The following is a 25,997-nucleotide window of genomic DNA, read 5'->3' on the forward strand; positions in this document are numbered from 1 at the left end:
CCCTAGGTTGGGAAGATCTCCTGGAGAAGGGAATGGCAGTCTACTCCAGTATTCTTGCCTGGAGAATTCCATGGAGAATTCTTGCCCAGGTTCCATTCCAGAGGAACCTGGAGGGCTGCAGTCCATGAGATCACAAAGAGTTGGACACAACTGAGCAACTAATACGCACCTTATTCTTCCAGCCTCTCGCATCCCATTTTGTGGTTGGGATAATTCTTATTAAGTTGAGGTTACTAGTCTGTCTTCTCCAAACAGTCACATGGCTGATTCACTTAGAAGCTGGGCTTCCTCCCTCCTGACTCCATTTGACTTTGCATGACTTCTTCCAGGAGGAAGACCTTTTGCTGGTCCAATGTATACTCATGTTGTTTCCTCCGTGTGACCATCCTAATACACTAACAAGATAGCTTGTGCTTAAATGAGGATGATAGACTCTGACCTCTGATGGGTGACTTATTCACAACTGCTGATGCTCCCCATCAGCCCCATAGACTCAGTCAGCACTTTTGGATGGGACTTTATACAGCACTGGGCTTCCCTGGTGGCTCAGCCGGTAAAGAATCCACCTGCAGTGCGGGATACCTGGGTTCAATTTCTGGATTGGGAAGATTCCCTGGAGAAGGGAACAGCTACCCACTCTAGTATTCTTGTCTGGAGAACCCCATGGACAGAGGAGCCTGATGGGCTACAGTCCATGGGGTCGCAAAGAGCTGGACACGACTGAGCAATTAACACTTTCACTCTTTTATATGGCACCATCTGATGCACAGCATAACTGATACGTGACCACTCACTTTCTGTTGAGTCACGTCTAGTGATGGCTTCCATACCTCTGAAGCTAGCCCATCTATTTTTTTTTTAATTTGTTTTTTCCACTGGAGTATAATTGCTTTACAATGTCGTGTTGGTTTCTGCTGTACAACAATGTGGATCAGCCATCTGTAGACATATGTCCCCTCCCTCTTGAGCTTCTCCCTTCCACCCCCCGCTCCCATCCCGCCCCTCTAGGTCATCACAGAGCATGGAGCTGAGCTCCCTGTGCCGTGTAGCAGCTCCCCACTGGCTGCTGCCTCATCCATGGTAGGGTCTATATGTCAGCGCTGCTTTCAATTCGTCCCACCCTCTCCTTCCCCTCTGGGGTCCATAAGTCTGTTCTCTAAGTCTGTGTCTCCATTGTTTCCCTGCAAATAGGTTCATTTGTATCATTTTTCTAGATTCTATATTTATGCATTAATATACGGCATTTGGTGTATTCTTTCTGACTTACTTCGCTCTATTTGATGGACTCTAGGTCCATCCACATCAGTACAAATGACCCAATTTTATTCCTTTTCATGGCTGAGTAATCTTCTATTGCACCTATGTACCACATCTTCTTTATCCGTTCATCTGCCCACCCATTTTTAAAGACAAGATACTAAAAACTACTCCCAAGGGGAAGAATCCAAGCCCAGCTCTCATATGCCTTGTTGATGGAGTTACTGAAGCAGCCACGGCGTTCCAAGTGGGAGGTGCTTTGGGGGTGATGGACTTGGGGAGGGTGCTGCTTGGCGCCCCCATGACCCCGCAGCCTCTGTCTTCTGCAGCAAGGAGATGTGTGACCGGCAGAACGCCTTCACCATGTGTCCCCTGTGCGACACGTCCTGTGACTACTGGAACCTCAGCTCGGCCTGCGGGACAGCGCGGGCCAGCCACCTGTTTGACAACCCTGCCACCGTCGTCTTCTCCATCTTCATGGCTCTGTGGGGTAAGTCATTACCATGAGGCTGGCTCCCATGCAGGGCACCTCCAGATGGGCGCAGGGACCAGAGCCAATATTCTTTGGTTTACTTCCTTAGTATTCAATCCTTATATCTTTAGTGAAACTTTTATTTACTGATTTGGTTGCTCTGGGTCTTCGTGGCTGTGCAGGCTTTTCTCTCGCTGTGGTGGGCGGGGGCTACTCTCCTGTTGAGCACGACCTCTCGGGCTTGCGGGCTTGCATCTGCTGGGCTCTGGAGCACAGGCTTAGTGGCTGTGGTGCACAGACCTAGTTGCTCTGCAACATGTGGGATCTTCTCAGACCGGGGATTGAACCCGTGTCCCCTGCATTGGCAGGCAGATTTTTTTTATTACTGAGCCGCTACGGAAGCCCCTGCTGCTGCTAAGTCGCTTCAGTCGTGCCCGACTCTGTGCGACCCTATAGACGGCAGCCCACCAGTCTCCCCCGTCCCTGGGATTCTCCAGGCAAGAACACTGGAGTGGGTTGCCATTTCCTTCTCCAATGCATGAAAGTGAAAAGTGAAAGTGAAGTCACTCAGTCGTGTTCGACTCTTCGTGACCCCATGGACTGCAGCCTACCGGGATCCTCCATCCATGGGATTTTCCAGGCAAGAGTACTGGAGTGGGGCGCCATTGCCTTCTCCTACGGAAGCCCCTAGTCCTTGTATTTTAAGAAGCATTTTAGGGACAATAGATTTCTCTCCTTTACTCATACATGGGACTAGAACTAAGAATATCCTCCGTGGCTTTATTTTACATATATAAAGAGATGGAGTATATAAGAGATGGAGTAATCTTATATAGGATTTGTTTGGAAATTGAACCCATGCATGCTTTGAAAATCCCTAACACACTCATAGGCACCTCCAGGTACATCTCCTAAGATGTGCATATCCCAGATGTCATTTGGTGTCACACCTGGACCCAGGGGGTGACTGTCACGGTCACAGGGTTAGCTGGGGGCAAAGGCAGGCCTAGACGAGTCTCCCATCTCTGCGTTCAGTTGCAATTTCCAGGACACCACAAGTGTAGACTGCAGAGATTTCACTTAATGCCAGAGAGATGTTTTCCATCTTCCCACTAAAGGGATTTGTGAAGGAAGGAACAAATAGTTCCTTCGATTTCCTCCTCCTCCCTTCCCCACACCCGCCCCCCTCACCCAGAGTCTTGGGGTAATAAACTTCCTTTGGGCCACAGCCATCTGATCATAAACACAGACACACAGACACACACACACACTCTTCTGTTAAAAAACTGGAATATCCACTCCTGTGGTCACTGAGCATTTCCAAGAAGACATACCCACACGTATAACGGAAGGGAGCAGGGGACCCTGTGTCAGCCCATTGGGAGCAGCCATCTGCCGTTGTCTCATCCTTACAGAGTGGGCCCTCATCTTTCCGGTCACAGACCGGTCAGCTGAAGCGGTTAGGTTTACTGCTGACTCCAGGGGGCTTGAAGGACCTGCCAGGATGGGGTGATGAGTTGCACATCCTGGGACTGTGTGCAGGAGAGGGAGGTCTCTTCTAGAACTGCTGTTAGAACCAGACCTGGCGACCTCTGTCTCTCTACGTGGGTGGAGATGGAACTGGGCTGGAAAGATTCCCATGTGACCCGGCCACTAGGGAAGGTATCCAGGGGAACCTCTGTTTTCCCAGGAAGAACAGCCACTGCCCTGGACCACGTGGCAGTGTCAGCCCACAAAACAGCAGCAGGGTGTCAGAGGACACGGCGCCCATGGCCGTGTAGCTCTGGAATTGTTCACAGGAAGGGTCAGGGGGACAGAGGGAAGTTGTAGCTTGTGGCCTGAACAGTCTCAGGCGGCTCTGTTCCTCTTGTCCATAAACAACATCTTGGTTTTTTTCTTTTTGGGAGGGTTTCCTTTTTTTTTTTTTTTTCAATTTTCTTTATTTTTTAATTGATGGAAAATTGCTTTACAATTTTGTGTTGGTGTCTGCTGTACAGCAATGCAAATCAGTAATAATTTTATATATGTATACCCCTTCCCTCCTGAGACGCCTTCCCACCCCCAGCCCGATCCCAGCCCTCTGGGTCATCACGGAGCCCCGAGCTGAGCCCCCTGCTGCACAACAGCTCGCCTCTCACTGTCTGTTCTGCACACGGTAGTGTGTATACACAATATACCCACTGTGTATACACAATATACCCACTGTGTATACACAGCGCGTATATGTCAGTGCTGCTCTCTCAGTCTGTCCCGCCCTGACCTCCCCCACTGTCCGTAAGTCCATTCTCTACTAGGTTCATCTGTACCATTTTTCTAGATTCCATGCGTGTGTGTTAATTTATGATACTTGTTTTTCTCTTTCTGACTTACTTTACTCGGCATGAAAGGCTCTAGGTTTATCCACCTCGTGACAGCTGACTCAAATGTGTTTCTTTTTATGGCCAAGTAATATTCCGTTGCATAAATGTACCGCAACTCCTTTATCTGTTCATCTGTCCATGAACATCTAGGTTGCTTCCACGTCCTGGCTTTTGTATACAGTGCTGCAATGAACATTGGGGCACATGTGTCTTTTAGAATTGTGGCTTTCTCAGAGTACGTGCCCAGTAGTGGGATTGCTGGGTCATACGGTAGAAATTAAAAAGTGCTTACTCCTTGGAAGGGAAGTTATGACCAACCTAGATAGCATATTGAAAAGCAGAGATATTACTTTGCCAACGAAGGTCCATCTAGTCAAGGCTATGGTTTTTCCAGTGGTCATGTATGGATGTGAGAGTTGGACTGTAAAGAAAGCTGAGCGCCGAAGAATTGATGCTTTTGAACTGTGGTGTTGGAGAAGACTCTTGAGAGTCCCTTGGACTGCAAGGAGATCCAACCAGTCCGTTCTAAAGGAGATCAGCCCTGGGTGTTCATTGGAAGGACTGATGCTAAAGCTGAAACTCCAGTACTTTGGCCACCTCATGCGAAGAGTTGACTGATTGGAAAAGACTCTGATGCTGGGAGGGATTGGGGGCAGGAGGAGAAGGGGACGGCAGAGGATGAGATGGCTGGATGGCATCATTGACTCGGTGGATGTGAGTCTGAGTGAACTCTGGGAGTTGGTGTTGGACAGGGAGGCCTGGGGTGCTGCGATTCATGGGGTTGCAAAGAGTCGGACACGACTGAGCGGCTGAACTGAACTGATGGTGGATTTACGCTTATGTGCTGTGCTGTGCTTAGTCACTCAGTTGTGTCTGACTCTTTGCAACCCTGTGGACTGTAGCCTGCTAGGCTCCTCTGTCCATGGGGATTTTCCAAGAATACTGGAGTGGGTAGCCTATCCCTTCTCCAGGGGAACTTCCTGACCCAGGCATCTAACTGGGGTCTCCTGCATTGCAGGCAGATTCTTTACCAGCTGAGCTACCAGGAAAGCCCCAGATTTATTCCTAGTATTAATAAAAATATAAGGAATTTTTATTCCTTTGATGCAAAGAGCTAACTCATTAGAAAAGACCCTGATCCTGGGAAAGACTGAAGGCAGGAAGAGAAGGGGATGGCAGAGGATGAGATGGTTGAGTGGCATCACTGACTCAGTGGACTTGAGTCTGAGCAAGCTCTGGGACATGCTGAAGGCCAGGGAAGCCTGCTGTGCTGCAGTCCATGGCGTGGCAGAGTTGGACATGGCTGAGTTACTGAATAACAAATTAATAAAAAGCGGCCTCTTGGAATCACCTCAAATATGCTGGAACTGACTGGAGCCTGAAATGCCCTTTCACCTTTTGCTATGCTGCAGCCCTAATTCCCATGAATCTGTCTTACAGATATGACTGCGACTGAGTGGCTAAAGCTTAATTACTCTGGTCTGCTACCCCTTAAGGCCTTTCCTGGGATGTGTGATTTCCTGTCACAGGGAGACTTGGTTTTCAGCTGTACCTTCCCACTTCCTGTTTTCTTTTTTTCCCCTCAGGTGGATGCTTTTATTTGTAAACAAATAAAACCACCAAGAAATAAAAAAAAGAGAACTTCTCAGTAAAGAAAATGAGATTGTGGGCAGAGCTGAAAAAAAAAAAAAAAAGATTCTGGGGTCCAAGCTGTGCTTTGTGACTATTAGAGATGGAGAATCTCTGGCCTTGCAGATCTGGGCTTCCAGCATCCTCTCAGAAGTGGAGGCTGGGAACTTCCTTGGTGGTCCAGTGGTTAAAGTGGTTAAGAACCTGCCTTGCAGTACAGGAGATGCTGGTTTGATTCCTGGTTGGGGAACTAAGATTCCATAGCCTCGGGGCAGCTGAGCCCACATACTGCGGCTAGAGAACCTGTATGTTGCAATGAAGACCCAACACAGCCAAAATAAAGAAAAAAAAAAAAAAAAGGAAGCAGAGGCAAGGAGGACATTGTCTGAATCACCCACCTCTCACTGACCTCCCCACCGACCCATCTAGGCTGCTCTGTCACCAAACTCTCAAACAAGGCAGTCTCTGAATTCCTTACTATGCCAATTACTTCATTTTGCTGCAAATAGGGAGAATGGTTTTGAACCCGAACTTAGGACACAAGCTTTCTGCGTGGTCCTAAAATGGGGGCAGGGCTGTCCCTTCCCACTTTTGATCCCCAACAGCTGTCCCTTTTCGGTGGATGAACAGATACCTCCATCCCTCCTGAGTTCTGCGACAATGCCCCCGTGCCCCCCACCCACCCCCCTGGTCTCCTCTCTCTTCCCCTCACGTGGTACCAGCAGTGCAGGGAAAACGAATGGAGTGGGGTTTTATCAGTGCTTCCGGGCTTAGGGTTTGGTTTTGTTATTTTAACAGCTTTGCTATGTTTTATGTGATTGTGTATTTGGTTACAGCAGCCAAGAGCCTGAGGGCATGACTGCCTACAAATTACAATTAAAAATAATAGTTATGCCTCTCATTACGTGATTATTATGATCAGTGGTGCTGTGCTGGGTGGGCCTGGGCCAGGGCCCAAGGCTGCCGGGAAGGAGGCTGGGCGAAGTCTGGGAGAAGTGGTTCTCTGCAGAGAGAGGGTGGGGCAGGAGACAGGGGGTGGGGTGGGGGGGTGGCTGAGCTGGGGGTAGGGGTGGGGTGTACAGAGGGGAGGAGGGAGAGTTCACTGAGCTGGGGGTGGGAGTAGGGTGTACAGAGGGCAGGAGTGGGAGGTCACTTGGCTGGGGTCAGGAGGTCGAGTGTGTAGAGGGCAGGAGTTGGTCAGACCCACGGCTGGTGGAGGCATCAGGCCCAGCCCCTCTGGGGTTCTGGCTTCAAACTCCAGGGAACTTTGGAAAGACAGTGAAGCCATATTGAAAGTAGGGAAGGGAGAGGTGAAGGGAGGAGGTCAGGGTCAGGGTCAGGGTCAAGGTCAGTCCTAAACGTGGGTCTCAGTCCCGCTTTGTACCCATCACCGTGAGCCTTGCCTGGTGTTACTGAAGTCAGTCCTCTCAGCCGAGGTGCTGAGTAACCTGGACGGAGGCTGGTCCTCAACCTTGGAGCACCCTGTCCTCATCTCTTAAGTGGGTGAAATCATGCCTACCTGTCTGGATGTGTGTGCAGGGCAGCTGGTGTGGTACCAGGCATGTGATATCCACTGGGAGCTGCTCTCCATTGTCACGAGGGTCCTTCATATCCCCCTGAGTCTTCCTCAGTGACTTTTAAAGATTTTGTATTGGGGTATAGCCGATTACCTGGTGGCTCAGAGGTTAAAGTGTCTGCCTGCAATGTGGGAGACCTGGATTTGATCCCTGGATCGGGAAGATGCCCTGGAGAAGGAAATGGCAACCCACTCCAGTATTCATGCCTGGAAAATCCCATGGACCAAGGAGCCTGGTGGGCTGCAGTCCATGGGGTCGCAAAGAGTTGGACATGACTGAGCAACTTCACTTCACTTCACTTCATAGCCGATTAACAATGTTGTGGTAGTTTCAGGTGAACAGTGAAGGGACTCAGCCGTACATATACATGGATCCATTCCCCCCAAACTCCCCTCCCCTCCAGGCTGCCATATAACCTTAAACAGAGTTCCCTGTGTTGTGCAGCAGGTCTTTGTTGGTTACCTGTTTAAAATACAGCAGTGTGTATGTGTCCATCCCAAACTCCCTAAATATCCCTTCCCCTCATTCTTGTCCCCTGGCACCATGTTTGTTCTCTAAGTCTCAGGGACTCTGTTACCCCGTCGTCTGCTCCCGTTCTGACTTCTCTTTCATGGAGACCACAGTTGGTGTGCAGAGCCCTCCTCGGGCGCTGGGAGCTGCACAGGGCAAGGAGAAGCATCCCCCCAGTTTGGAGAGCATCCCCAAGCCATGGCTGGCGTCCAGAGGTCGGGGTGCACACACACTAAAGGAAAAAGCCTCAGATTCCAGGAACCAAAGATACAGACTTTTTCCCCCACACACTGTGAGGCATGTGGGATCTTAATTCCCTGACCAGGAAACCTGTGCCCCCTGCACTGGAAGTGCAGCCTTAACCCCTGGACCACCAGGGATGTACAGATCCGTGCACCGCAGTGTGGCACCAAGTGAAACATATGTAGCTTCAAGGAACCACATGCCTGGTCAGGCTCTCAGTGTTTGCTAAGCTCAGCCTTGCACAGTGCCCCAGGTGAACAGAGACACGTACCAGCTGAAGAAAAGTTTGCAGTCCTGTTTCTATGCTGCAGACCTGAGTTGCAATCGATGGTCCGGTGTGGCAGGCAATGCAGGGCGCCCAGGCTGTTACTGGGGGTGATGTAGTGGGGTAGGGGTGGCCTCAGGGACTGTCACACCCCTTCCTTTTCCAGCATACCAGACCTAAGGGCTGTAGGAGTGCAGAGGTGTGGGCGCCCGGGAGTCTGACCTTATAGTGCTTGAGCTGGTCAGGAAACAACGGAGGCAGCACTGGAGGGTGGCGTGGTACAGGGACAGTTTGCACAAGCTGGGGGTGAAGAGGGCTATGAGGTGATGCCTGAGCAGCAGTGCAGACGAGAGGTGTGTGCTGACAGATGGTGAGAATGGATGGGGACAGACGGGATGGGCCAGATACACGCATTCTCTGTATCCAGAGGGAAGAATCTTGACAATAGGGACCCACTCACTGCAAGTTTGAGGGGTTGTTGGCATCCTCCTTCTCCCTGCCCCTCCGCACTGCCCGAATGCTATTACTCCTCAAAGCTCAGCTCAAATACTCTGGCAGCTGGCACCCCCTCTTCTGCATGCCCACAGCCCTTTATCTGTGTTGTTTGTAAGTCCCTGATCACTTTATGCTTGTACCGTAGCTATTTAAAATCTCTCCTGATAGACTAAATCACTTGAGAGCAAAATCCACATCAGATTCACCTAAGCTCCTCACGATGTCTTGAGCAGTGTTTGGTATATCGCAGGTATCGTAGGTCAGGTTTTCACGTTAGGAAATCCGTTCAAGCTTGCTCAGATAACAAGGGGTTATAAGAAAGTAGGAAGCAAGTTTGTGGATGCAGGAGATGAAGTACAGCCAGGCGCCTGGGGAACTGGAGCAGGAGGAGCTATAAGGAACCTTTCTCCTTTCTTCACACGCTGCGAGGTCTCTCCCGTTTCTCTTTGTGTCTCTTAGTTTCAGTTTTCAAGAGAGAGAATCTGATTGGCCCCGTCAGCAGTATCAGGTGTCCAATCCTGATCTAAAGAAGCCGTGGCTTCAGGGCTGAGGGAATTGGTTCTTTCTGGAGCATGTTGGGCTGCCCTTCAAGGGCTGTGGTTGGAGCAGGCAAGCTGACCAGTGTGTCTGGATGGTAGGCATTCAACAGATATTTGCTTGGAGAATGAATGAATGTCACTTCTGGGAGCTGCGTCTCCCAGCTGCCTGCAGGATGGAGTGGAAGTCTGAGACCCTGGACTCAGGTAGAATTATTAGGAGACGTGACGTAATCTCAGGATGAGATGATTCAGGCCCAGGAAAGGGAAGTTGTGCGGGGGACAGAAAGATGGAGAAAAAAGTGAGAGGAAGGTGCAGGAAGAGAGAACATGTAGGGAAGATGAGGTTTGTCTAAAAAGGCTAAAAGCCATCATTCCAATTTCTTACTTTTTTTTTTAATGCATAAATTGTGTATTGTTTCCCTATTTTTGTCTTTCGCATGACTGGAATCATTTTGCTTCTTTCACTTCTTTCTTTCTGAACTGTTTATATGAGTATTTTCTCATTTATATTAGTGCTTGTAGCTACAGTTCATTTTTTTTTCTTTGTTATCTGGTTTTTTTTTTTTTTCACTTTACAATACTGTATTTTTTACTTTACAATACTGTACCACAACAATGTATGGTTTTGCCATACATTGACATGAATCCACCACGGGTGTACATGCGTTCCCAAACATGAACCCCCCTCCCACCTCCCTCCCCATAACATCTCTCTGGGTCATCACCGTGCACCAGCCCCAAGCATGCTGTCTCCTGCGTCAGACATAGACTGGCGATTCGATTCTTACATGATAGTATACATGTTACAATGCCATTCTCCCAAATCATCCCACCCTCTCCATCTCCCTCTGAGTCCAAAAGTCTGTTATACACATCTGTGTCTTTTTTGCTGTCTTGCATACAGGGTCGTCATTGCCATCTTTCTAAATTCCATATATATGTGTTAGTATACTGTATTGGTGTTTTTCTTTCTGGCTTACTTCACTCTGTATAATCGGCTCCAGTTTCATCCATCTCATCAGAACTGATTCAAATGTATTCTTTTTAACAGCCGAGTAATACTCCATTGTGTATATGTACCACAGCTTTCTTATCCATTCATCTGCTGATGGACATCTAGGTTGTTTCCATGTCCTGGCTATTATAAACAGTGCTGTGATGAACATTGGGGTACATGTGTCTCTTTCAATTCTGGTTTCCTCGGTTGCTTCTATTCTTCCTTTCTTTTAAAAATTAAAAAAATTTTTTTTTAAATTTTTTAAATATAAATTTGTTTATTTTAATTCAAGACTAATTACTTTACAATATTGCATTGGTTTTGCCATACATCAACATGAATCCGCCACAGGTGTACACATGTTCCCCATCCTGAACCCTCCCTCTTCCCTCCCCGTACTATCCCTCTGGGTCATCCTAGTGCCCAAGCATCCTGTATCCTGCATCGAACCTGGACTGGTGATTCATTTCATATATGATATTATACATGTTTCAATGCCATTCTCCCAAATCATCCCACCCTCTCCCTCTCCCACAGAGTCCAAAAGACTGTTCTATACATCTGTGTCTCTTTTGCTGTCTCGCATACAGGGTTATCATTACCATCTTTCTAAATTCCATATATATGCATTAGTATACTGTATTGGTGTTTTTCTTTCTGGCTTACTTCACTCTGTATAATAGGCTCCTTTATTTCTTGAGATCAGTGTTTAAGCTTTTCTTATAACCTAGAAATGGGGCTTCCCTGGTAGCTCAGATGGTAAAGAATCTGCCTGCAATGCACAAAACCTGAGTTTGATCCTTGGGTCGGGAAGATCCCCTGGAGAAGGGAATGGCACCCACTCCAGTATTCTTGCCTGGAAAATACCATGGACAGGGATGCTTGGCAGGCTATCGCCCGGGGCGGGGTGGGGAGGGGGGGTGGTCGCAAAGAGTTGGACATGACTGAGTGACTAATATTCAGTGTGTATCCTCCACTGGGTGAAGCCTAAGGGTGCTTGCAATCCACTCTCCAAAATTAATAGAATTTTTTCTCTCTTTTCAAGCTACCATGTTTCTTGAAAACTGGAAGCGATTACAGATGCGACTGGGCTACTTCTGGGACCTGACTGGCATCGAAGAGGAAGAAGTGAGTTCTCTTAGGATTTCTGCTTTGCTTTGCCTCTGGAAATAAATTGTCTTGCATGAAATAGCTACTTTCTTTGCTCTCACAGGAGCTGGTCCCCTGCCAACTCTTGCTGTGACCCCTTTCCTAGCTCGGCTCCATCTAAGCCAGTGTTGATAGGCACTGAGGCCAAGAGTTGAAATCCTCTATCTTCTCTTGACCTGTAAGACCTCAGACTTGATGGGTAGCCAAATGTGCTTGTGACCATTGGTGGGAAAAAATGGCACAAGAAGCAAGCCTTGCCATAGCCTTGAGGTTCAACTCAACATTCTTCCACCTCCTGTCTCATTGGTGCTTGAGAGCATGAAGCAAGAGGCTGTGACCCAGACATGTTATATGGACGTGTCTGGATGCCCCTGGTAGCCTGCTGGGGGTCAGGTGGAGGCATGGGTGCCAGGTGCCTTTGATGTTTATGGAGAAGGAAAGAACCAGTCACCCAGTACCCTGTCAGTAGATGTGACATTGGAACATGAGCTAAGAGAAAGCGTAGGTTCTTTCAGAGTCGAGTTTTATGGACAGATGTTGTTTAAAGGATGAAAGTAACTGATCTGCCCTTGGGGCTTATTTGAGAACTGGGGCCCCTGATGATATTGGCAAGTTAATGATGACCAGCATGGGCACGGTTGCTCATAGTTACCTATTCCCACTTGCTGCCATTGTCTGAACAGCAGAAGCGAATATTAGCTAGGCACTTGCGTTGCCATGGGCATTGTCGATGAGGTGGTGGAACAGTGTCCAGAGGTCCAGGAGGCACCTTGAGTACCATGGACTGGCTGGCTGCGAGCATATGGTGGCCTCATGGAGAGCTGACCTTTTCTGTATTCTCCATCACTTATTGATGTCTGTTGCCTTGGAGACTAGGGACCCCTGGCTCTGTGACCCTGATGTTTTGATCCAAGCTAGTGAAATTCCCAGTTTAGTCTTGCTCCCAAGTCTATGTGGTTCCGTGGTCTGTGATATGGCATCCTCCCCTGTCCTTAAAGCTCCAGGTATTCAGCTTGCCTTTGCGCAGGTGGGCATTCGATGACCATGGATTGAGTTCACACGCTCACTCTATCCTCAGTCGTCTGCGTTTAACGTACGCCTGGGGACTCATAGCATTGCAGATTCTGTGGCAAACGAGAGAATGTACATATGGATTCTGCCTTCAGAGTGGATACAAATTAGTTAAGAAGATAAGCAACGCAGAATAATGAAGGCAATTGCATTTGTTGGGGGAAAGTGGCCAAAGTAGTGCTTCCAACGGAAAGAGCTGTCAGAGTTGGACTGTGTGGGTGATTTTGTCCTGTTCCATTTCATTCCAGAAACAGAGAGGGAGAGAGGAGAGAAGAGAAAGGAGAGGGCTGGATGTGGGGAGAGGGTGGGGGCACAGCTCCCTTCTCCTAAGGCCAGGACTCTGAGGTCTCCAAGGAAAAGAAGAAGAAGCTTCTTGGCACCTAAGCCTGTGTGAGGCCAGAAACAGGCCAAGTGTGTCTTCCGAGTAGCGTTGAGGAAGCCAGCAAGTCTCTCTGTAGAGAGGATGTGTAAACACACTCACGTGGAGAAGGCATCTATCAGGACTCGGTGCCCTGGAAATCTCAGTCCTGGGGCCCTGGCAGGAGTGAGATGTTAATCCGTTTTTGTTTCTTGTAGCCAGGTTTCCTGTTTCCTGTTTAACCAATGAGCCATGGCCGAGTCTTGGGACGGGCCTGACTCCAGGAACTCCTGTGCAGGCTGAGAGGGGCCTGACCAAGCCTGGGTTCACCCTGGCACAAGGAGCTGGTCCTGACAGGCTCTCTGTGTGAGGTTCCTGGGGGCAGATCAGCTCTGCAAGCATTGTTTATGTGCCCCTGTTCACCAGACTGGGGGCAGGCATGACTGGGAGAAGGGAGGACAGCTGTGTCTTTGCTTCCAGGTATTTAGATTTTTGGACTTGGATATTAAACACACTTTAATTTGAGTTAAATCTGAACATGCACATCAAACAACTACTATGGACCAGGTTCTGATTTGGGATATGGCACCCCCACAGACATGGTCTTCGAGTATCTTCAAAGGACTGAATTCAGCTAAGGGGCAATCTGGTCTCTGAATGTTTAGAATACAACAGTGAGTTTGAGAGAAATTACTTCTGGCCTAAAAGAATGCTTAAAAATAATAGACTTAAGGCAGAAGGAGAAGGGGGCAGCAGAGGATGAGATGGTTAGATGGTATCACCGACTAAATGGACATGAATTTGAGCAAACTCTGGGAGACAGTGAAAGACAGGAAAGCCTGGTGTGCTGCAGTCTATCAGATCACAACTAAACAACAACAAAAAATCAAGGTTTTGGAGACTGGTTGAATTTTAATAAGCAGCAAAGGGAAGAACGGGTACCCATAGGAGGAAACAGCCAACGGGACCGTTGATCTGGGGAAGCTCAGGTGTGGCTCAGAGGTAGTGAGATGCCTGGGAAGTGTCACTGGCTGCAGGGAAAAGGGATTGGGCTGCAGTGGGGGGCAGAGCAGCAAATGCAGTCTGGTGGCCAGGCCAGGGAGCGTCCCGATTGCTGCTCTGCCTCCTTAGGTCATGAGAAGGCATGGAAGGCAGGATTGGCAGGTGTTTGTGCCGTGCCCTGGGACTTACATGAAGTGTCAGGGGCAGATTTAGTGTTAGCTGCTCAGCTGTGTGCGACTGTTTGGACCTCATGAGCTGTAGCCCTCCAGGCCCTTCTGTCCATTGGATTTCCCAGACAAGAATACTGAAATGGCTTTGTATTTCCTTTTCCAGGGGATTTTCCTCACCCAGGGGTCAAACTGTGATCTCCGTCATTGTGGGCAGATTCTTTACCATCTGAGCCGCCAGGGAAGCCCTAACCTGTGTTCAAATGAGGGGCAAGAGAATGGCAGATACTACCTGGGCTTTGGGGAGAGGGACGCAGGAGTCCTTGAAGGTTGTGATTAGAGCTGTTTCTCTGATCTCCAAGTCTCAGGAATCCTCCCATAGGCAGCTGTACAGACAGAGCCCCCAGACAGCCTTCTTTCCTGTGGTCTTTATTAGGAAATACGTGGGAGGGGAGGGTGCTAACTCACACAGAGACCAGAGACATCCACCCTTCGTCCCTCCTCCTTCGGCTGCCCTCTCCACATGAGACACCATGGAAATGAGCAGGGGAATGGGGAAGGTGGCTGGAGAATCCACCTCCTGGGTCAGCAGCCCCAGGCCGAGGGGCCTCCTTGTGGAACCAGTGGAGATGTCCTAAGAGACTCCTTTGGAGCTTGTTGAAGGAGCCTCCTGCCAGACCTCATGAGTCTTTGCTCTGAGGTGGGGTGGTCTTCATTTTGGCCACCTCTCTTGCCCAATTACCTTCTGCCCTCAGGCCCCAGATGTCCTTGGGACCCCTCAGAGATGGCCTTATCTGGGCATAGAGTCCTCCCCTCCATTCCTCCCATTCACATCTACCATATCAGGCTTAGCTGTCCCTAACGGCTTCCCATCACATAAGACACAACCTCCTGCCTCCCCTCTGAGCCCAGCTCATGGTGGCCTTCTCCTCCTCCAGAGATTCCTGCCTCCTGGATCTGCCTTCTCTCCACAGCTCCTTCTAGGCTTTGCACTGGCTCTTTCTGCTGCCTTGAAGGTGCCAGTCTCCACCCTAGCTAATTCTTTCCTGGCTTTTCTGTCCCAACGTCACCCTCCTCTGGCTGTTGTTGTTCAGTCTCTAAGTCATGTCTGACGCTTTGCGACCCCATGGACTGCAGCATGCCAGGCTTCCGTGTCATCCATTATCTCCCAGAGTTTGCTCAAACTCATCTCTGTTGAGTTGGTGATGCCATCCAACCATCTCATCCTCTGTCGTCCCATTTCCTCCTGCCCTCAATCTTTGCCAGCATCAGGGTCTTTTCCAATGAGTCAGCTCTTTGCATCAGGTGGCCATAGTGTTGGAGGTTCAACTTCAGCATCAGTCCTTCCAATGAATATTCAGAATTGACTTCCTTTAGGATAGACTGGTTTGATCTCCTTCCAGTCCAAGGGGCTCTCCAGAGTCTTCTCGAGCACCACAATTTGAAGGCATCAATTCTTCAGTGCTCAACCTTCTTTATGGTCCCACTCTCACATCCATACCTTCCCTAAATCCCCCTTCTGAAGCGGCCAGCCTGACATTTCTCCTGCTGCTCTGATTCCCCATCTACTAGCTTCTTGTTGGTGGGTTTGTTTGGTTTCTGTCATCTTCCTTCACTTGGGGATAAGCTCCTGGAGAGGAAGGACCTTATATGTAGCCTCAGAACTTGGAAAAGAGCTCCCACGGGCTCAGAGCACAGGAGATGCTTGATGGCTCTTGGATGGAGACCTTTGTTAATTGCATCTGCAGATTTACCTCTGTAGATCAGCAAAGACTGGTTCTGAGCTGGCCTAGGCCCTTTCTTCAGGACAGCTCCTGAGGGATAACCAGATGGAAGCAGCTTTGTGAAATATTTCCCAGAGCTTTGTGGGAGGGTTATGTATTTGTGATGACTTGGCATCAGACCACCCATCCAGGGAGGCTATGTTTAATGATGACTTGCCCACGGCTGGATATGTCAGAGCCACGCTCATGGGGGTCTAGATGCTTGCTACTCTGGCTGGGAGCTCATTGATCCAGCTCCCTGCCTTTGAGGAATCTTGTGACCTAACCTGATCTTCTTAACTGTAAGCAGGGAGATCCTTGTCTGACCTTGCTGCAGTTGCAAAGCAGAGAAGGCCAAGATTCCACTTTCAGAGCCTGTGACTCCTGTCTATGTACCAAGAGCTTTTGGCTTCTTATAAACAAATGAGGGGGATCTGAACTGGGGCCCAGAGTATGGTGCAGGGGGCCACAGCCACAACTGGGAGATGCCTCTATGTGATGTCACATCTTTGGAAAATCAGGGACTGGTCAGGAGCCTCCTCTCATCAGAAGAGAAGGCCCTGAAGCTCCTCTGCAGTGGGTGACAGGGTGAAAGCAAGTCTTGCTTGAAGGTCTTTGGAATTGAGATTCTGATACTCAATAGAAACACTCAGCTATTATTTTATAGTTAAAATCTTCCATAGCAATCATATAAAAGAAAAGCAACCAGATTTCAGAGGCCATGGAGGAAAAGGTCACACTGTGTTTCTCAGAGTATTTCTGCAGGATGTTATTTGCTGGAAGTGAAAGTGTTGTGGGACCTGCTGGGCTGAAGAATATTCAACAGGGGAACCTTTTCAGAGCTTTTATTAGGCTCCTAGTGACTCTCAGGTGACACGTTGTAAGGAGTTTTCCAATCAGTTCGAGCCTGGAATCCTTTTTTAACCCCAAACCCTCCTGGCACACACATTAGGAATTGCTATATTGGAGGATGGATGAAGAGGAGAGACCAAACGAAGTGAACTTCACAAGCATTTAGGGATTTCTGTGTGCTCCCAATAAGGGCTTCCCTGGAGGCTCAGAGGTTAAAGCGTCTGCCTCCAATGTGGGAAACCCAGGTTCGATCCCTGAGTCGGGAAGATCCCCTGGAGAAGGAAATGGCAACCCACTCCAGTATTCTTGCCTGGAGAATCCCATGGACGGAGGAGCCTGGTAGGCTACGGTCCACGGGGTCGCAGAGCGTCAGACACTGTGCTAATTACTGTGAGAAGCACGAATAGTACAGGCCAGATAGCAGATTCTTATATTAGGATGTAAAGACTCTCACATGCAGAGCAACTAGGAAATAATAAAAGAAAAATATGTGATCAAGAACTACATGTCGTACAAGCTATAAAGCTTGAAGGTTTTGAGAGAAAGGAGGCACCGCCACCTGTGGTTCAGCAGGCAGAGAAGGTCCCACCTCTCAGGGTAGGCTACATCCTAGAGACCTGTTAATGATGGGAAGCCTTCAGAATTCTGGAATAGCTCCTTCTCTCTTATATCAGTTATTCTTATGAGTCATGTGTGTAGTTTCTCCTCTCCAGCATCATGGCATTTCCCAGGAAAGTTAGAGATAGGTAAGGAGCCTAGCTTGTTGGCTTTCAGAATCTCTAAGCCATGAGCAGTGATAAGGGAATGTGTGTTCTCTGAGTCTGCTGAGAACCAGCTCTGGGATCCCTGCCTGGGAGTTCTCGGTAAATGTTGCAGGAATGTGAAGTCCTCATATCCTGGATATTGGTCCTTGAAAGCTGCAGGGAAGACACTTAACTTACACCGTTAAGTTCTCTTTGAAGTCAGCCGTGCATCTTCCTGCCCCAGCCTCTGAGTTGCTGGGACTGTGGTCTTTCCGACGAGCCAGGCTCTCTTTCTCATGCCTGGTGACTCACTGTTCAGGTTTGTGTTGCTGAGTGGCCCCGGGGATGTCTCCTAAGCACCGGTGTACTTGCCAGTGAGTTACTCACCTAGACTGAAGGGGAAACAGGTCCAGGCATGCAAGTTTTAAGATTCCCTGTGGCCGCCTTTAGCTTTGCTGTTTACTGGCCGCCATTTTTAGCTCACGGAAGAATGACTTGAGGAAGACAGCCGGTCCTTGCCCTGACATCCAGCTGTGGGGCACGTCTGTTTCTCCAGCTGGGACTGGGCTTATTGAAACTTACAATGGAGGCTGGGGATAGATGGTGGGGTGGCCAGAGGCGGCCTTTGGTCACTGCTGTGTGCAGCTCAGGGCCCCTATCTGTATCAGCTGCTTGTTAACGCTTCCTCTCTCTTTTCTCAACACCGGCACTGCCCCCAGGAACGTGCTCAGGTTTGGTTTTCAGTGTGATAACAACTGTCGTGTGTCCTTTCCTGCCACATTGTGTTCCTGGTTTTCCGGGTCTAGACGCCTCGTGGTTGTGTGTGGTATGGCAGTTGTGTGTGGTGTGGTGGCTGCCTGTGGTGTGGTAGTTTTGTGTGGTGGGGTGGCTGCCTGTGGTGTGGCACTCTAGTGTGGTGTGGTGATTGTGAGTGGTGTGGTGGTTGTATGTGGTGTGGCGGTCATGTGGTGTGGCGGTCGTGTGTGCTATGGCGGTTGTGTGTGGTATGGCAGTCGTGTGTGGTGAAATGGTTGCATGTGGTGTGGCAGTCCTGTATGGTATGTGTGGTGTGGCTGTCATGTGTGGTGTGGTAGTCATGTGTGGTGTGGCAGTCGTGTGTGGTGTGGCGGTCGTGTGTGGTGTGGCAGTCCTGTGTGGTGTGGCGGTCGTGTGTGGTATGGCGGTTGTGTGTGGTGAAGTGGTTGCGTGTGGTGTGGCAGTCCTGTGTGGTATGTGTGGTATGTGTGGTGTGGCGGTCGTGTGTGGTGTGGCTGTCATATGTGTTGTGGTGGTTGTGTGTGGTATGGCGGTCATGTGGTGTGGCAGTTGTGTATACTGTGGCAGTTGTGTGTAGCGTGGCCATCATGTGTGATGTGGTGGTTGTGAGTGGTGTGGTGGTCATGTGGTATGGTAGTTGTGTATACTGTGGCAGTTGTGTGTAGTGCGGTGGTCGTGTGTGATGTGGTGGTTGTGAGTGGTGAGGCAGCTCTCGTCCCATAGCGTCCGGTCCTGTGTCCTGACTCACTGTCCATGTGGTGTCTGGTTCAGCCCTGCAGGCCAAGACTGCCCGTCCTGTGTACTAACCACTCTTTGACTCTGGGTTTTAGGAGCATTCCCGGCCTGAGTATGAAACGAAAGTTCGCGAGAAAATGCTGAAGGAGAGCAACAAGTCTGTGGTCCAGAAACTGGGAACCAGTGGGACTGAGGCTGAGGATGAGGTAAGATGCTGGCCCTTGGTGCTCGCTATCCTGTTTATTTCTTAAGATCTTGTTGTCATTTCACTGGAAATGCCTTCATGGACAAGAAGGGCTGTCAGTGGTGGGACAGGATGGAAAGAAAGCTTGATAATATCCCTCATTGTCCAGAGGGCAGAGCTCGTGGGGAGCAGGCTTCTGCCACAACTAGATTTATCTCTTTCCTGGGTGGTAGTGTCTGGACGAAATGGGAGACCCGGTCAGAAAAGCAAGAAGCCATTAGAGGCCTGGTTCTTCTGTACTTCATCACCTACACAGTGAATAACAATAGCAACCACTGCCAGACCAACCATCTCAGTGACAGCTAACCCTTCCTAAGTTCCTGGTAGGGGCCAGACGCTGTTCTCAGTGCCTTTTATTCTTGCAATAAATTTATGAAGCTGGCACAATTTTTCTGTAAATGAAAGCTAATGAAAAAAGTTATGTGCACAAATTAAGTCATTGGCCGGAGGTCACCCAGCCAGTGAATGGGGGGTGTGGATCAGGGATTCCAACCCAGGCCTGTCTCTGACAGTCTGGGCATCTAACTACAGTTCAAGGATGAATTGAGAAATGGCTCTTAGAGCTGGCAGAGGCACACTCGAGCCTGTGTTTGCCTGAGCTGCTCATATGCTGTTCCTCACATTTCATTTTCTCTGGATAGGCCTCCAAAGTAGGGAGGCGATGGTGAACATGGCTTGTGAGTCGTTTTCTGAGTTTTTGGGTGGCATTCAGACATCGCAACAGAGCTTCAGAATCTACACTGTGATCCGTAAATACTCTCAGTGCCTGTGAGGTGGGGGTTCGGGGGAGGCTCCTCTTTGGCAGTGCCGGTCTCCTCTGCATGCCACCCTTTTTTGAAACCAAGTGTGTGTGTGTGTGTGTGTGTGTGTGTGTGTGAGTGTGTGGGTGTGTGTATGTGTGTTTATGTCTTTCCTAATCTGGGTCCTGAAAAAAATCAACGAGATCGACAATCTGTTGTTTTTACATGTGTCTTTTCTCCATTTTGGATTAGAATTCAAATTTTATTTAATTTTACATTCTTTAAGTTGGAACCATTCATGTTAACATGCAAATTTATTCAAGCACCAATACAGAAGAATGTGGTGTTTTTGAGCCCAGTATGTTAGCTTTCTTTCTTCTTTTTTTAAAAAGAAACAGGACTTAGAAGAGAAAGGGGGTGGCCTGTCTGAATTATTTTTCCCTAGAAAACAGTAAGTCAAAGACCACCAAATATTTGGGGAGAAAAATGAGTTCATTCTTAGGGAAGAGTAATCATTGCCACCAGCTTCATCAGAAAGCAAGCATATTGTATCCTGTCTACTCTTGCAATCTCATGCAGCCCCCTTTCTCCACCCCAGGGTGATACACATTGGATAATTTTATGGAAATTACATGTAACTTTTATTGACCACTGACTCATTTAATTTTAATTCCATAGACGGGAATGCCAAGGAGCTGAATTTCCGTACGTTGAGACTGTGTTTCTGACTTAAGCACTACTTGGATATATATACGTGATAGGTGAAATAACTTTCAGGAACCATGAATAATTGAAAGACATCTGAATGCATTATGAATGATACATACGTTTATGTTTCAGCATTCAACATTTATTTTCATTACACTGTTGAGAATGCAAAGCTCAAAGCCTCTAATGCCTTATAGGCACTGGAAGGGAAATGACCTTCCCAAATGAGCAGTGTAAGCTAAAAATGGCCAGGAATTTGATGGTCAGCATCCTACTTGTGTTCCCTCCGTTCTGTTACTATCGGAAGTGTGCTTCTGTTCATGCTGTAAGCCTAGCCAGAGGTGGGAGATGAACAGAGAAGCACATGTTGCTGCCTGATGGGAGCGATGTTTCTCTAGCCTCCGGGAAGAGTGGAGGTCAATACCCACGGCAAAATAGGACTCTCGGGGCACCATCATGGGCGGGATACCTAAGAAAGGCATGTGCTTCTGGGAAATGGACAGGGACCGAGAGTCAAAGTCTAGATGATGGTTTTGGATGTGCTTCTTTCATCCCAGAGGCTCACCTTGGCTCTGCCTACTTTGTAACCCTGAGGTTGCGTGTTCCATCTCTCCTTATATTCCTTCCTCTTGAATGCTGAAAACTACCCTTTATCTGAACTTATTTACAAAACAGAAATAGATTCACAGACTTTGAGAATGAACTTATGATTGCTGGAGGTTGGGGGCGGATAGGAAGGGAAGGGATAGTTAGGGAGCTTGGGATGGACATGTACGCACTGCTATATTTAAAACAGATAACCGAAGACTTACTGTATAAGCACAGGGAATTCTGCTCAATGTTACGTGCCAGCCTCAATGGGAGGGGAGTCTAGGGGAGAATGGATATAAGGATATAAGTGGCTGAGTCCTTTCACTCTCCACCTGAAAATATCACAACATTGTTAATTGGCTATACTCTAACATAAAATAAAAGCTTTCTTTTAAAAAAGAAAAAAACCCTTCCATTTCCAGGCTCAGATGGTAGAGGAAATTATGGAAGACCACATAGCTAGTTGTGGAGGAGCTAGTAGTCAAACTCAGCTCCACCTTATCCCCAAGGCCTATTGTTTCTTAGAAAGTTTTTCTTTGAAGATGTCAGGTTCCTTTTTAAAAGCATCTTTATAGCAATTTAATTCTCAGACCATACCCTTCACCCATTTAAATTAAACAGTTCGGTGGTTTTCAGTATGTTTACAGTTTTGTGCAGTCATTCCCACAATCTAAGTTTAAAGTATTTTTATCTTTTCAAAACCAAACCCTATAACCTGGGAAGCAAGTTTTCTACTTCCTGTTTCAACACATTTGCCTATTCTGGATTTACGTGTAAATGAAATCATGCAAAATGTGATATTTCTGTTCTTTTACTTAGCAGAATATTTTCATTATTCACCCATGTTATAGCTATATTAGACTTCTTTCATTTTTTATTGCTAAATAGTATTCCATATTTTGGGTATATCCAGTTTTATTTATACAGCCATCAGTAGATGGACATATAGATGGCTTTTTACTTTTTGGCTGTTATGAACAATGCTGCTATGAACATTTGTGTACCAGGTTTTGTATGGATATATGTTTTCACATTTTTTGGTAGGTAACTATGGTAGGTAACATATGGTAACCTGGTTTAACATTTTGAATTAACATTTTAATTCTCAGACCATAACCATAATTTTGAAGGACTGCTGTGATATTTTTCAAAGTGGTTGCACCATTTCACATGCCAACCAGCAATGCATGAAGACTTTTAATTTCTCCACATCTTCACCAACACTTGTTATCATCTTTTTTATTTTATCCATCCTACTCGTGTGAAGTGGTATTTCGTTGTGGTTTGAATTAGCATTTCCCTAATGACTAATGATGTTGAACATCTTTTCATGTGCTTATTTGCAATTTTTTATGTATTCTTTGGAAAAATTTCTATTCAACTTCATTGCTCATTTGAAAATTTGGGTTAATTTTCTTTTCATTATTGTATTGAGTTATTTACATAATCTGAACACCAGTCCCTTATCAAATACTATTATTTGCAAATATTTTCTCTCTTTCTGTGGATTTCTAAAAATTTAATTAGTGATGCAGTTTGCTGCATGAGAGTTTTTTGGTGCAGTTCAGTTTGTCAGGTCTTGTCTTTTTCATTTATGCTTTTGTGTCGTACCTAAGAAACCCTTGCTTAATCCAGTGTCATAGAGATATACTATCAAGTCTTCTAAGAATTTTACAGTGTTTGCTCTTAAATTTAGGTTTATGATGCACTTTGAATTAATTTTTGTATATGATGTAAGTAAGGAGTTAAAATTCATTTTTTTGCATGAATATTCCGTTTTTCTGGCATTGTTCGTTGGAAAGAATATTTTCTCCATTGAACTATCTTTATACCTTCATCAAAAATCAATTGACCATAAATGTAAGAGTTCATTTCTTTCTGGACACTCAGTTCTATTTCATTAGCCTATTTGTCTGTCCTTAGGCCAATACCACATTATCTCAATTAATTATTCCGTTCAGTTCAGTTCAGTCGCTCAGTCATGTCTGGCTCTTTGCGACCCCATGAATCGCAGCACACCAGGCCTCCCTGTCCATCACCAACTCCTGGAGTTCACTCAGACTCATACACCTGTGTAATAAGTTTTGAAATTGGGAATGTGACTCTATGCTTCTTTTTCAGAATTTTTGGCAATTATGGGTGTCTTGAATTTCCATATTAGTGTTATTACCAGCTTGTCAATTTCTACTAAAAAAGCAAGACTGAATTTTTGATAGGGATTGAGTTGAGTTTGTAGATTAATTCAGGCAGTAGTACCATCTTAATGATGCTAAATCTTCTAATCTATGAACATGGTATATCTTTTCATATATTTAGATCTTTCAAAAACATTTTATATTTTCAGGGTATAGTTCTTACACATCTTCAGTTAAACTTGTTTACAATAGTATTATTGTTTTCCATGCAGTTGCAAATGTAATTGTTTTCATAATTTCAATTTTGGATTGTTCATTGCTAGTATATAGGACTGCAGTTGATTTTTGTATATTGATTTTCTATCCCACAACTTTGTGGAACTCATTTATTAATTCTGGTAGTTTTTAGTGGATTCCTTAGGATTTTAAATTTATAAGATCATGTCATCTTGAAGAGAGTTTTCTTTCTTTCCCAACCTGGGTACATTTTTGTCTCTCTCTCCATCTTCTGTCCCTCCCCTCTTTTCTCCATAATTGCCCTGACAAGAATCTCTTGTACAGTGTTGAGTAGTAGTGATGAGGGTCAACTTCCTTGTCTTGCTCTGGAACTTGGCCTTTCACCATTAAGTATGCTGCTGACTGTGGCCCATTGCTCTTTAACTCTGTCTATAGGCTTCCCTGAGGAGAATTCACAACGTATCATCAGGTGGCCAAGCCCACCTGCAGTCTCTTCCGCCTCAGCTGTCACACAGGGAGACTGGATTGTAGCCTCTGCTTTTTCCTGCTGATGACAGATCATGTCAGTCATTAGCCCATAACTGTGGGGGACAGACTGTCTCATTTTAGGTGGTGGTAATTGGGCTATTTTAATATCTGCTGTTATGATGTTCAAGAGTGTGGGCATAGTGAAGATGGTAAAGAGATGAGCTTAGAAGTAATATTTATAGAGTGCTTGCTCTGTGCGAGTCTTTACGGGTTTTATTTAAGTCTCAAAGACATTATTATTTCCAGTTTTATATGTGAGGAAACTGAGGCTTATTTATCTAGAAGGAAGGAAATTACTCAAAGCTTGTGTATGGCCAGATGGTTTAACTTAAGAACAATGCTTTTTAAAAAAACTGGAATATAGTTGCTTTACAATGTTGTGTTAGTTTCTGCTGTACAATGAAGTGAATCAACTATATGTATACATATATCCCCTCCCTCTTGGACCTCCCTCCCACCCTCCATCCCACCCACCTAGGTCACTGCAGAGCAGTGAGCTGACTTCCCTGTGCAATACACTGGCTTCCCACTAGCTGTCTATTTTACAGCTGTTCACACAAGGCAGTGTATACATACCAATCCCAGTCTCCTAATTCATCCCGCTCCCTACCCCGTCTCCTCCTCCCCCATCTGTTCTCTACTCCTGCCCTACAAATAGATTCATCTGTACCATTTTTCTTGATTTCACATATGTGCATTAATATATGATATTTATTTTTCTCTTTTTGACTTATTTCACTCTGTGTGACCATGTCTAGGTCCATCCACATCTCTACAAATGACCCAGTTTCATCCCTTTTAATGGTCGAGTAATATTCCGTTGTGTATACATACTACATCTTCGTTATCCATTCATCTGTCGATGGACATTTAAGTTGCTTCCACGTCCTAGCTATTGCAGATAGTGCTAAAACAAACACTGGGGTGCGTGTGTCTTTTTGAATTATGCTTTTATCAGAGTATATGCCCACGAGTGGAATTGCTGAATCATAGAGTAGTTCCCTGGTGGCTCAACAGTAAAAGCATCTGACTATAATGCAGGAGACCTGGGATCTATCCCTGGGTCAGGAAGATCCCCTGGAGAAGGAAATGGCAATCCACTCCAGTACTCTTGCCTGGAGAATCCCATGGCTGGACGGAGGAGCCTGGTAGGCTATAGTCCATGGGGTCACAAAGAGTCGGACATAACTGAATGATTTCACTTATAGTAGTTCTATTTTTTGGAGAAGGCAATGGCACCCCACTGCAGTACTCTTGCCTGGAAAACCCCATGGACAGAGGAGCCTGGAAGGCCGCAGTCCATGGGGTTGCTAAGAGTGTGACACGACTGAGCGACTTCACTTTCACTTTTCACTTTCATGCATTGGAAAAGGAAATGGCAACCCACTCCAGTGTTTTTGCCTGCAGAATCCCAGGGACAAAGGAGCCTGGTGGGCTGCCATCTATGGGGTCGCACAGAGTCGGACACGACTGAAGTGACTTAGCAGCAGTAGCAGCAGCAATTCTATTTTTAGTTTTTTTTAAAGGAACCACCATAATGCTGTTCTACATAGTGGCTGTATCAATCAACATTCTCACCAACAGCGTAGGAGGGTTCCCTTCTCTCTACACCCTCTCAGCATTTATTGTTTGTTTGTAAATTTTTTTTTTTTGATGATGGCCATTCTGACTGGTGTGAGCTGATACCTCATTGTACAGGATCTTTTTCAACCCAGCGGCTGGAGTAATGAGAATAAAAGTACGATGCTTTTGATTCTTGTGCTCTTCTGCCTTTAGAATGTTTGCTCTCAACAGATCCTCAGACACTCCTGAAGAATCATGCTTGAGGTTCTTCTTCCTTATTGTAAAGGCAG

General features: G+C 46.9%; 1 protein-coding gene across 1 annotated transcript in view; it reads left to right on the top strand.

Annotated features, from left to right (window-relative positions):
• Window positions 1-25,997, top strand: part of ANO2 (anoctamin 2) — a 334,451-nt gene that overhangs the window by 157,428 nt on the left and 151,026 nt on the right. Inside the window, exons 11-14 of the mRNA XM_013964246.2 lie at window positions 1,587-1,747; window positions 11,390-11,472; window positions 18,169-18,180; window positions 19,057-19,167. Of these exons, the coding sequence (XP_013819700.2) occupies window positions 1,587-1,747; window positions 11,390-11,472; window positions 18,169-18,180; window positions 19,057-19,167 (367 nt within the window). The remainder of the gene's footprint in view (window positions 1-1,586; window positions 1,748-11,389; window positions 11,473-18,168; window positions 18,181-19,056; window positions 19,168-25,997) is intronic.

Source organism: Capra hircus, chromosome 5 (assembly GCF_001704415.2).
Source record: "Capra hircus breed San Clemente chromosome 5, ASM170441v1, whole genome shotgun sequence".
In the NCBI taxonomy this organism is placed as follows: Eukaryota; Metazoa; Chordata; class Mammalia; order Artiodactyla; family Bovidae; genus Capra; species Capra hircus.